Source organism: Lepidochelys olivacea, assembly GCF_965140295.1.
Source record: "Lepidochelys olivacea isolate rLepOli2 genome assembly, chromosome: 3".
NCBI lineage: Eukaryota > Metazoa > Chordata > Testudines > Cheloniidae > Lepidochelys > Lepidochelys olivacea.
In genome coordinates, this window is record NC_140413.1 from 202747196 (window position 1) to 202760912 (window position 13717).

The 13717-nt window shown below is 39.0% G+C and overlaps 1 protein-coding gene across 3 annotated transcripts in view; it reads right to left on the reverse strand.

Moving 5' to 3' along the window:
• The window catches only part of PLCB1 (phospholipase C beta 1), a 675122-nt gene that overhangs the window by 159695 nt on the left and 501710 nt on the right, over window positions 1-13717 (reverse strand). For all 3 annotated transcript variants that reach the window (XM_084624014.1, XM_084624013.1, XM_084624012.1), the window contains exons 12-14: window positions 12262-12344; window positions 1197-1281; window positions 519-696 (exon numbers count right to left, since the gene is read on the reverse strand). In XM_084624014.1, the coding sequence (XP_084480140.1) occupies window positions 519-696; window positions 1197-1281; window positions 12262-12344 (346 nt within the window). The remainder of the gene's footprint in view (window positions 1-518; window positions 697-1196; window positions 1282-12261; window positions 12345-13717) is intronic.

The window sequence follows — 13717 nt, forward strand, 5'->3', positions numbered from 1 at the left end:
ATGACAGAACAAGGAGTAATGGTCTCAAGTTGCAATGAGGGAGGTTTAGGCTGGATATTAGGTTTAGGCTGGATATTAGGAAAAACTTTTCCACTAGGAGGGTGGTGAAACACTGGAATGCGTTACCTAGGGAGGTGGTGGAATCTCCTTCCTTAGAAGTTTTTAAGGTCAGGCTTGACAAAGCCCTGGCTGGGATGATTTAGTTGGGGATTGGTCCTGCTTTGAGCAGGGGGTTGGACTAGATGACCTCCTGAGGTCTCTTCCAACCCTGATATTCTATGATTAGCAGGAAATACTCCTGAGCCTCAACCTCGCTTAGATCTTGAGCAAAGCCTGTTGACTTGGCTTTTGTAAGGGGGACAGCACTTTGCCCTAACTAAGTAACGTACCAGCTATTGGGCTAGACCCACACTGAGGCACCTTTACACTTACAGAGTGGTGTAAACAAGACTTAGTGTCAATCACAATTGGGCTCCTTATGTTTCAGGCAGTAATGTATTTGGGAGTTCAACTTTTACCTGCTCCAGGAGATGAGGGTTCAAACCCACTGGATGTATCACTGCACGTGTTGGAAGCTTGCTCAGAGAGCTTCTTTTTTGAACTTCCGTCGGCAGACTTTTGTGATTTCTTTTTATTCTTCACCAGAATTTTGTACATTAAGTCCATAGGGCTTGGAAGGGGAATGCCACTTTCAAGCTTAGAGGAAAGAAGGAGAGATGTGTAATAAATAAAATGGTCCCACGCCAGCTTCTCATTCTCCCCACGATACAATGTACAGTTGTGCAATCCAAAATGTAACCCCGTTTTAAGATGAAGCGTGGTTTGCACAACAGGTAGGCTCTGTGCTAAACAAAACAGCACCAATGAAGGCGCTTTAGAAGATAAAGAAAAAATGCACTATGAAATATCTACAACAGTAACCATAAGAAGTATTATTTCCAATGTGAAAGCCCAGATTATAAAAGAGTAGATGTTAGAGCCAATTTTGATTTAGAGGATTAGCTCACAATAATCTCCAGATCAGAAACCATATGCTTAAACCAATAATAGCATACATTACTTTTAAAAACCCCAAACCCAAAAATCCAGCAGCTTCAATCTTGTAAGGCGGTATATGAAGAGCAACAGAAAAGTGAAATATGCAAATACATATTCATACATATGCTTATGATCAGGGAAATACCAAACCATCTTACTGGGTATTTTTCCAGTGGATCCATGAGCAGTGCATCTCCAAAAATTAATCTGCAATATTCTGCCATTTTGGCTTGCTGCTTAGGGCTAGAAGGGGGGAAAGGATAGAATTCAGTGAGACGTATTCATACTGCAAGCTGAAAGCAGCAGTAATGGAAAAATCTAATATCCCTTAACTCGGGGAAAGGGTAATTTCCTGACCCTATCGTTGTAAATTGTTCACAATGATCTTGATTCATCATACAATTATTCTGACTTCTCTGACAGCTCTTATTGCAGAGCTCATACATGAAATAGTACAATAAAGGCACTGGCCATTTGAGGTCATAAATAGTGAGACTGCCCTTGTCACATAGAGACAAATATTCACATGCACTTTACAGAATATAAAAACTGAATATATCGGTTGCGGGAGTGATCGAAATAAACTGTTACACATGTTTGGCTCTTTAGACAACCTATTTAAATATGTTTCCCTTCATCATACTTTTAGGTCACATCAAGGATTTTCAAGGTATATCTATGCCTTTATTCCCCCCCCCACCCCCCACCCCCCTTTTGCTTTTCTTCTTTGTAACTTGAGAATGTAAAGCAGAAGAGACAAAAAAGAGAAAAGGGGTTTTCCTTTTCAACGGCACTTCCAACATCTTGCACAGAGTCACATAGAAACGTTCTCAAACATGGTCACCCTCCGGCCAGTTCTACACTAGATACTAGCTAGTGGTTTTGGTTTTTTTACTGCCATAGCTTTGTTGGCAAAAGACCCATTTTCAGCGCAGTCATAATGGCATAATTCTGCTTAGGCTGATATATCTTATATGGTGTTTGGGAAACAGGCATAAGCACAGTTTTTTGGTATAGGAGAGCTTTGCTGGAAAAGCTATACTGATCAGCAACATCTTCCTAACGTAGACCTGGCCTTAGCAACAAGCTCCTGGAGCAAGTAGCTGGATAATTATTTTAGCCTGTAGTGTGGACCACTGTTGAGACTGCCCCTTATCAGACGCTTGTCTACCTATATCATATTGTACTACAGTAAATTACTTTGGTGGTTTTCATGACATCCACTAGGGATAAGTCAAACTGAGCAGACTGTGCTTACAGCCAGTTTACCCAAAGTGCAAACCAAGAGTGAAATTATGTCTACATATCATTGTTTTGGGAGTTTTAGGACTACAGATAGGTTATAATAAATGCCACTTGCATAGGCTTAGAATGCGGCCTGCAGCTCCAGTTTTTTTATAACCACAGGGACAGGTTAAAACTGTTCAACTACAGGGTTTGTTTCGTTAGTGAAATCAAACAAAAAGCAATTTCTGTTCACAGATCATGGACGACACATGGACACGCCAAACAGTTATCGTTGCATCTATTGTTGATAACAGAATGTATCTATATAAATTAATATAGAAGAGGTGAGGCCCTAGGTTTTTTCTGGCAAGTTACAGTCCCGTGTATCACAATGTTTGGGAACCCCGCTGTTACAATCATATCTCCTCACAGGAGGTTGAAACTCGAGCTGGGTGGGAAACAGTTTTCTAGTCTCGTGAATATTTTTGAGCATTGTGGGGTTTGTTTTGTTTTTTGTTTCTCAATTTGGAGAAAAAGTTGAAAATTTTGAAAATATTCATAAACCAAAAAAGGCCAACCCCTCCCCCCCAAAAAAATTCAGTTTTGGTCATTGAAACGTTTGGTTTTGGTCAGTTTGAAACAATACATTTTCAGTGTTGACATTTTTTTCTTTTGTAAAACCTTTTAAGAGGACATTTGGAACAGGAAAACAGGATTTTTTATTTTGAACATTCTGAAATGAAATGTTTTCTTCTTTTTGTTAAGTTGGAAAATTCATCGAACCACACCCTGTTTCATGAACAGTTTGGATTTCGATGAATCTGCATTTTTCAATGAAAAACAACTCCTCCAAAAATTCCCAACCAGCTCTAGTTGAAAGGACAACTGCCCAGCTGACAGGAACAATTTTTAATCTACTTCTCGACTAACCTTTTACAAACACAAATAAACTAGTGCATCTACTTTAAACTACCCTATTGTACTAGCTCTAGTGTACTACCAGGGCAGCGTGAAAGAACCTTAGTGTAAATGAGAATCTAGCCAAAAGTGTTTGGATAAACTTGCAGTTCAGCAATATGCACTGTTCACATTACTGAACACCCCATTCTGTTGCCCAGCTTGCCCTCTTATTATGGTCACTAATTATTCATTGTGTGCCAGCAGTGTAGTTGGTAATGGAAAGATAGCTGGTGACACAGTGAGTAAATCAGAGATAGGACCAAGCCTGGATGTCATTTAACTCAGAATCAGAATCTCCCAAAGTTCAGCATTGCTCCCATTTGGGGGATTCTGTCTTTAGCAGCCATAGGTTAAAACAGTCACAAACTTCAGTTGCCCACAGTACATATGGATGTAGATTTTAAATGATTCCACAAAGCTATGTGGGGTTTTAAACCGCTACGTTTTTCATCACTGCAGTATTTTGTTAATGCTGTCACTTAAAGTTAGCCAGTTCTGCAAGAAAGTTAAGATGCAGGTTCAGTCTCAGGCATAATATTAGAAAGATGCGTAGGAAGCAAAGAGAGCTAAGAGCCCTCAAGAGAAGGGTTGGTGGAGAATGCAGTGACTTGGGGGTGAAGGTAGAGTGTTATAGTCCTTATCTAACCGGCAGCTCCTTTTCAAACAAATAAAACAGACAGGGTGCACAAAACACCCCTAGCTCTCTGTGGAAAGTGGGTGGGTGAGTGGGGATTTGTTATAACTCCTGCCTCCATGGGGAAATTATTATAGGCAAGTTCATCTTAATTTTCTCAACTAGTATGTATTTCTAACGGATCCACACTCCTAGAGAGTATGATGTTCAAAGTCTGTTCCTCTTTAAACCAAACCCCACATTATCTAAAACTTAGGAACAGGCATAAGATTAGATTTTAAAAGGGCACATCAACAGAAAAAAAAAACCCAGATGTCTGGAGGTAGTGAGAGTTTCACTCCTACACAACAGCAAAATCTTATAGCACTTCAGAGAGAATTTAGGTTTAGAACTATCCTCGCTAGAAGTAGTACTAGAAGGAAATTGTACAATCCTGTCCTAACCCCACATCGAACTCTCTCTCTATTTATCTCACTTCTCAGTGTGTGAAGAACTAACAGTTTATAACATACTGAGCCACGCAGTAATGATCCGTACTGTATGGAATTGTACCAGCAGTATGCGAAATGGAGAACCCTCCCAAAAGGTGCAACGGCAAAGGACTTTATTTACAAGATAAAGGAGGAGCGTAATACCTTTGTACTTTCAATATGTGTTAAGCAGGAAATACACAAACTGATATTTGTCCCTTTACTTAGATTGTGAAATTCTGTGACAAGGACCATTCTTTTTGTTTTGTGTATGTACAACACCTAGTACAATGCAGTCCTACTTTATAACTGGGTCTCCTAGGCATTGCATATAATAATAGCCTATTATTTATGAACTGTTGACAATGTGCTACTGCTGTACCAGCCATGCATAAAGTCACAGTCCTTCCCCAGAAGTTTAAAAGATTGTAAAGAGGATTCTGAAAAAGAAACTTTGCTAAAAGCACTATTGTAACTCTGGCAAACCAGGTGCCAGCTCTTGCCAAGACTGCAGGCATTAGCTAAGGACTAACAGCCGCATAGCTGAAGACCAGAACAGTTCACCTGTATGTTAGTTTTGCTCAAAATAGGTATTAGTCTTATAAGAATGTATTTAGTGTTTTTTATTCTATGAGATGCTTGTAAATTGCTGCATGCCTTAATCTCACTTGTAATGTCGGTATTCCATGTGATCAGAAAATCTGTAGATTTTGTTTTATAACTTTGAAAATGTTTGCTCTGAACTAGTGAGCCCCGGCATGGGAATCATCCCCCACTCCACCCTCCATCCAGAAGGACTATCAAAATCAGATGGGCCATCCAGGAACATCACCATACAAAGGCTTGGTTAATGGCCACATCACACCTGCGAAATGCTACATGCAAGGAAGGTCCTCCTGTGGACTTGGAAGCTGAATGAAGGAAATAAAACAAGAAGTTTCCATCTCACCCTTCGCTGTTTGAACTCTTAGGGCCAGAGGCTCTAAATGGAGGCAGAAATCCCCAAGGTTCTGTCTGAAAGACACTTTGAATTGATAAATCACTACAGCTCCATCACTCTTAGGATTTAAATGGTAACTCATTTGTGTGTATACATTTGCTTGGTTTAATCTGTAAATAACTCTTATTTCTTTTTCCTAGTTAATAAACCTTTAGACAGCTTATTACAGGACTGCTACAGATGCTGTCTTTGGTGTAAAATCTAGGGTACCAGTTGATCTGAGGTAAGTGGCTGATCTCTTGGGACTGGAAGCAATCTGAATGTGGTGTGATTTTTAGCGTAAGTGACAATTTATCACTAAGTCCAGTTTGTCTGAGTGTCAAGACAGACTGGAGAGGCTAAGGGGACTGTCTGTGACTCCATGGAAGGACTGCAGTAGTGATCCTGGAGTTCACATTTGTTACTGGCTTGGTGAAATCTAATTTTAGATCACAGCATCAATTTGGAGTGTCTGCCCTGAGGTAAGCACTCAAGGCTATGAGCCTCTCCAGAGAGCATAACATCTATTAATATTTGTAATACTAATTCTAGACAGAAAACAGCAAGGTGAGTTTGCCTTTAATTAAGTTTAATCTTAAAATGGATCTTAGAGGGATATTGTCCAAGGATTACTTAACCTTTTAGCTGCTAGGTCATGAGTATGTTTCTAATTATAGAGGTGTCTGCCTTCAGATTTTTAGATACCTTGTATTAATCTCACTTCAAAACTCAAGGTCTTTCTGAGGCTTTTCCAATGCTTTCAAGGGTCTAAATGTTTCCCCGCCCCCCACTCCATTTTGTGGGTCCATTTCTTAGTGCTGTTTTTTTCAGTATGCTGCCTTTGACCTCAATATTCATTACTAAATGATGATATATCTTAACATTATAATTATTTTCTATACTGTAAAACCTACACACAATACTGGATGCCTTAGTGAGTCATGAATGACATTTATTTTTTATGATTATTATTATCATCAGTGCCAAGGACCTAGTCATGGACCTGAACCCCATTACATAAGAATGGCAATACTGGGTCAGACCAATGGTCCATTTGCCAGGTGTTTCAGAGGGAATGAACAGAACAGGCTATTATCGAGTGATCCATCCCCCTGTAGTCCAGTCCCAGCATCTGGCAGTCAGAAGCTTAGGGACACTTAGCACATGGGGTTGTGTCCCTGACCATCTTGGCTAATAGCCACTGATGGCCTCCATGAACTTATCTAGTACTTTTCTGAATCCAGTTAATAGTTTTATGCATCCCCTGGCAATGAGTTCCACAGGTTGACTGTGTATTGTGTGAAGCAATACTTCCTTTTGTTTGTTTTAAAACTGCTGCCTGTTACATTCACTGGGTGAACCCTGGTTCTTATGTTATGTGAAGGGGTAAATAACACTTTCCCATTCACTCTCTCCACACCATTCATGATTTTATAGACCTCTATCACATCGTCTCTTTTCAGAGCCGAATAGTCCAAATCTTTTTAATCTCTACTCTTACGGAAGCTTTTCTATATCACTTATAATTTTTGTTGCCCTTCTTGGTACCTTTTCCAATTCTAATACAACTTTTAGTGATGGGGCAACCAGAACTGCGTGCAGTATTCAAGGTGTGGGCATATGGTAGATTTATATAGTAGCTTTATGATATTTACTATCTTATTACCTATCCCTTTCCTAATGGTTCCTAACATCCTGTTAGCTTTTTTAACTGCTGTTGCCTATTGAGCAGATATTTTCAGAGAGCTATCCACAATGACCCAAATATCTCTTTCTTGTGTGGTAACAGCTTATTTAGACTGCATCATTTTTGATGTATAGTATGTTTTTCAATGTGCATTACTTTTCGTTTGTCAACATTAAATTTCATCTGCCATTTTATTACCTAGTCACCCAGTTTTGTGAGATCCCTTTGTAGCTCTTCATAGTCTGCTTTGGATTTAGCTATTTTGTATCATCTGCAAACTTTGCCACCTCACTGTTTACCCTGTTTTCCAGATTATTTATGAATATGTCGAACAGCACTAGTCTCAGAACAAATCCCTGGGGGATCCCGCTATTTATCTCTCTCCATTCTGAAAACTGACCATTTATTCCTAACCCTTTGTTTCTTCTCTTGTAACCAGTTAGTGATCCTTGCAAGGACCTTCCCTCTTATCCCATGACTGCTTGCTTTGCTTAAGAGCCTATGGTGAGGGACCTTATCAAAGGCTTTATGAAAGTCTAAGTACACTGTATCACCTCTGTCCACGTGTTTGTTGACCCCCTCAAAGAATTCTAGTAGATTGGCAAGGTATGATTTCCCTTTACAAAAGTCATCTTGACTCTTCCGCAACACCATCTATGTGTCTGATAATTCTGTTCTTTGCTATAGTTTCAACCTGGTTCTGAAGTAAGGCTTGTCAGCCTGGAATTGCCAGGATCGCCTCTGGAGCCCTGTTTAAAAAAAACACTTATCCAGGCTTATCCATTGTGCTAGGTGCTGTACAAACACAAAAAGACAATCCCTGATCCAAGGAGCTTACAATATAAGACAAGAAACAACAGGTTAATACAGACAGATGGGGGAGGTATGGAGATATGTGTTTGAAAGTTTAACAAATGGGCAGTGCAGATTGGCATCATTGGCCAATCAGAGGCGAGCTTTGACAGCTTGACAGTGAAAGAGAGATGATAAGTAGGGTGGGGATTGACCGTGAAGGGCCTTGAAAGTGAATACAAGCAGCCAATGTTTGATGTGATAGAGATGGAGAAGCCAGTGGAAGAATGCAAAACGTGGCCAAAGCATCTGACTAGGAAAATTATCTTAGTAGCAGGATTCTGAATGGATAGGAACAGGGCAAAATTGCCTTTGTCAAGGCCAGAGAGAAGGTTGTTGCAGTATCGAGACATGAGATCATAAGAGCCTGGATAAGTGTTTTAGCTGTCTGGATGGGGGGGAAAACGCTGTCTCTTAGAGATGTTGTGCACAAAGAATCATCAAGATTTAGACATAATCTAGATGTGTGGACCAAGAGCGAGGTTGTCAAGGTTCCTCCCCCACTCTGAACTCTAGGGTATAGATGTGGGGACCTGCATGAAAAAACCTCCTAAGCTTATCTTTACCAGCTTAGGTCAAAACTTCCCCAAGGTACAAAATATTCCCCCCGTTGTCCTTGGACTGGCCGCTACCACCACCAAACTAATACTGGTTACTGCGGGAGAGCTGTTTGGACGCGTCTTTCCCCCCAAAATACTTCCCAAAACCCTGCACCCCACTTCCTGGACAAGGTTTGGTAAAAAGCCTCACCAATTTGCCTAGGTGACTACAGACCCAGACCCTTGGATCTTAAGAACAATGAACAATCCTCCCAACACTTGCACCCCCACTTTCCTGGGAAATGTTGGATAAAAAGCCTCACCAATTTGCATAGGTGACCACAGACCCAAACCCTTGGATCTGAGAACAATGAAAAAGCATTCAGTTTTTTACAAGAAGACTTTTAATAAAAAAAATAGAAGTAAATAGAAATAAAGAAATCCCCCCTGTAAAATCAGGATGGTAGATATCTTACAGGGTAATTAGATTCAAAAACATAGAGAACCCCTCTAGGCAAAACCTTAAGTTACAAAAAAGATACACAGACAGAAATAGTTATTCTATTCAGCACAATTCTTTTCTCAGCCATTTAAAGAAATCCTAATCTAACACATACCTAGCTAGATTACTTACTAAAAGTTCTAAGACTCCATTCCTGTTCTGTCCCTGGCAAAGACGACTACAGACAGACACAGACCCTTTGTTTCTCTCCCTCCTCCCAGCTTTTGAAAGTATCTTGTCTCCTCATTGGTCATTTTGGTCAGGTGCCAGCGAGGTTACCTTTAGCTTCTTAACCCTTTACAGGTGAGAGGAGCTTTCCCCTGGCCAGGAGGGATTTCAAAGGGGTTTACCCTTCCCTTTATATTTATGACAGAGGTCCAAGCTGAAAATGACACGCAGATTATGGTGCCACATATTGGAATAGTGGTAAGGAAAACGGAGCAGCTAATTCACATGGTATCAAATTCCATGAGGTTTAAGTCCTTTTGGGAAAAATATTGAAAGGTAATAACAAATATTTACCTCAGGTGATCTAATAGTCACTAAAAAAAAATGACATGACCAAAGCATACAGGGTAAAATCATGTACCAGCTGAAGTCAATGGCAAAATTCTCATTGACTTTGATGCAATCGGGATTTCACCCAAAATTTTCAGTGAAGACAAATCTAATAGCTGAGAATTACAGGGAAAATTCTGGTCCCACGGAAATAACTGGGAGTTGACTTCCATGAGACCAGGATTTACATAAATTCTCCAAAAGTGCAAGCTCTAAAAGTACTTAGCATTAGAAACTGGTATTTAGGCCTGAATGATCATGAAAATCTTAAAAGAAAAATAATGTTCCATCTAAACGGAAAGGCAGAAGAAGCATTCCATGAAATTAGATGAGGGATTCTCTGACTGGCATGACTAATTGCCGTATTCTCCAGTAACTTGTGAAGAAATGAAAGTCTAATTATAACATGCAGTCAAATAACTGGAAGTGGTATTTGGCCAAGGCAAAATTAGAAGCTTCACACATTAAATGGGATAATTTATTGCAGCAGAAAGTTAACAACAACCAATACCAATAGTTAATCAACCTTAAAGCCAAATAAAACAACACATTTGATATTGCTTTCCCAAATATCCTTTGTTAATAATTTGTTATTGTCATCACAACACATGAAAGAGCACTGCAGATAATACACGTAGGGCCTGATTCATCTCTCTGTTACTGCAGTTTTCTGATGCTGACACACCATTGATTTCTATGGGGTAACATTGGCGTAAAACTGGAGTAACACAGTGGAAACTACTCCTGGTTTTTCATCTTCCTGGAATTTTACAACATATCTAGTTGTGACTAAAATGTAATCCCATTTTTAAAAGATATTTTGGCACTTATTTTACTTCTGAAAATAATTGTTTTCTTTTTTGCAATTATTAATTTCTTTCTTTTTCTAAAAAATTATTAATTTCTTTGTTTCTTTAAAATAAAGTGGAGGCTGGTGCTCTGGAAAAGACCTTATCCTTAATGCTTTTTGTTTAATCTGTAGACCTGAACAGTTGAGATAATAAATAGGTCATTATGCTGATTCTCCTATCTGCCTTTTCTAAACAAAGTTTGTTGACTCTGGGTCAGATTCAGATTTGATGTGTAAGGTGATGTAAGTTATACATTAGTGGGTATGTGTAAAGGAGTCTAATTGAGTGTCAGCTGGCGTGATTTACATAGGAGCCAGAATAAAGGTTTTACCAGTGAAAGAAACTAACAGGTGTAGGAAAAAATAGGTCAACCCCTCAACTTTAACTTGTACAATACATTTCTCCAGTCTCTCAGAGTGAAAGTGACAAACTGAGATTCCCTTCCACACATTTTGCTACCTTTAACCACACCTTTGAATTTGGTCCTATGGGTACATTTCAAACTTCTGATCATCCAGGGTTCCTGATTTCTTTCGTCAGTGGAAGGAGGGGTTGATACAAAGGGGTGATTGGAGGGGGAATGGGAGCAAGACCGACAATCAGCATAGTGTCAGTGTTGTATGGGTCAACTGCAGATGAAATGGGATGCATGTGATTTTTCCCTAATTTTTTTTGGTGACAGTTTTGCTATGATGTAGAGACACCCCAGTTCACTATAAGACAATGGGATCTTAGATTCTGCTAAAAAGGAGGGATGAGTAGCTATATCTCGACATTAATTTTGCTCTGTGAATCAATCAGTGTGGGCAATGAAGAACAGTGCATTTAGTATCCATTGGTAAGCAAATCCATCCCTTTTTCTTTTTATCTTTGTCTAATAGCACAAAAAGAGGGAGTCCCAAAATATTTCCCGACTCCATGACTAATCATATATATTTTGGAGCTCAGAGGAGGGGAAGTAGGGGTGAGGGGAGAGACAGTTTTTTTCCACAGGAGATTTTTCAAGATTTTAACATTTTTCCCAACCACATTGGCACAGAATGACAAAATCCTGAAAATTTGCCCAAACCAAAAATGTGAGAAAAAAAATTGGTTCTGGTCAATCGAAACATTTTGTTTTGCATTCAGCTTTTTTAATTAAAAAAATTACTATTCACCTAAATTTCTAAATGAAAAGTCCTTCCAAATCAAACAAGCAAAACTTCTTGTGTTGAAAGCATCAAAGTGAGACGTTTCAACAATTTCAAGACTTTTTTCTCAAAAGTTTTTTAAATCAGGAAATTTGTCAGAACTGAACCTTTCATGCAAGAAAGTGTTGGTTTAAACAAATCTGCATTTTTTGCCAGAGAGGTTTGGTTGAAAAATTACTGACCAACTCCAACATACACACACACACACACGCTAAGCCCACTTCTGGGCTCTCCTCTAAGACACACTGTGGACAACTTCCACTCTCGTTTACACTCGTGCCACCTCCAAGGAAATTGCTGTGTACATTAAAATAGATTATGGGGCATATTCTCTCTCGCGCTCTCTTTCATTTTTGTTATGTTTACTGTCAATGCGAATTTCACATACTCTGCTGGAGTAGAACCTTACTCCAGGAGTAAGCCCATTAAAATCACTGAGGCTACTTGGGCAGAAAGATACTATTGAACCTGAGTGCAGGTGAGAGAATTTGGCCAATAATTATTAAAACATTCCCCTCACATTCAAGGCTCCAGCAAGATACCTAAGCTTGTGCCTAACTTTAAGAAGGTGAGTAATCTCATTTAAATCAATCAGACTACTCACATACTGAAAGTTATGCACATGTTCAAGTACCTTAAGGGCTTACATGTAGGATGACAAATTCAGTAATTATGATGATTGACGATAATGCCAGATAACAAAAATGCTAAATAATCTTGTGTCTTGACATTGTAACACTGTATAATAAACATTGTAACACCATAATTACTTACGAATCCACATGGTTTTCAAAGGAAAGGAGGATCGGAAAAGGCGATGTCTTAAATGCACACTCAGCAATAGCTTCTATTACTTCCTAAAGAAATTAGGACACAGATAGGTTACACACCCTTTATGTCTCCAGGAGATATATTTTGGTTCTTGATCTAACTTATCTATCTGCAAAGCAAACACAAGAGAACTCAGTGCCTTCCAAAACCATGCCCAGACTTTTTATTCTGAACAACTTGAAAGCTCTGGATGTGCTTTTACAGTCTGATCTACAATCTGATCTCCAAAGTGTTACCTCACTCCAAACGTGGTTTTGTGCCTCTCTGTGACTGAACCTATAGCTTATTGTACAACTTTTTGCAGGTCATGATTCATTCCATGCCTAAAGTTATACCTTTCATGGATTATTTTGAATAATTAAAATAATCATGTTTTATTTGACAAGCCTGTTGTATCTTCTAAGTAGCATCTTTCTTTTTCTTTTCTCGTTTCTTTTTTTTTTTGTAAAATCCGTAGTACTCTGATGCACAAATTTTCAGTCCTCTCCTGTTTGTTGTGGGAAAAGCCTTCAAGGCACAATACAAAAAAGACTGTTTCATTGAGTTTTAGCATCCTACTATGTAATAATCTATAAAACATATATTCAGAAATGGAACCATTTATTTGTAAAGGCTGCCTTTCAGCCTTGACTGAAGATGGCAATAGTTTATCTACCGGAGGAATCATTTTATGACACTAATTTTAGCTGCGTGCCCATTTTATCCTATATCAATGCACATATTGTTAGAAATAATTCACATTTCCCTCTTGAAATACAAACCTGCTTCCAGATGAATTCGCTTTAGCATCGAAGACTGTTATACCCATCCAGTGATTAAAAAAAAAAAATGAGTCAAGCACCAAAAATCATACAATGGAATGCAAAATAATGAGGGTTTTTTAATCTAGTGAGAGTTCTTTTAATTTACTTTCTGGCTTTTGAACTTTTAGAAGTCACCTTCCCAAGCTATGCTATACAACCATGAGGGTTGGAAATTAATTTTATTTTAATGAAAGCTGAGATTCCGGTGCATTCACACAACTCTAGGGCCCAGGGATTTAAGAAAAAACACCAAATATAGCAAGAGTTGGCAACACTGAGTGTATATCCTGATGTTCCCTATAGAAACATCAGATTATATCTATACTGTATGGAGCAGATCCTGACCTGAAGTCAATGGAGATATGACTATTTACACCAGCTGAAGAACTGACTCACCAGTGATATGACTGTATACACATGCACACACTCCCCACATAATAAATAGCAAACTTTACACACTTAACTACCTCACTGGCACACTGATCATTAACCCAGCTCTACCAAGATTACTTCTCATTCTCTAGCCTCTGAGCTTCAAAAGCTTCAAAAGCCATTTGTTTTTTCCTTTTCCCAAATGTGGAATCTTCCTCCTCAGG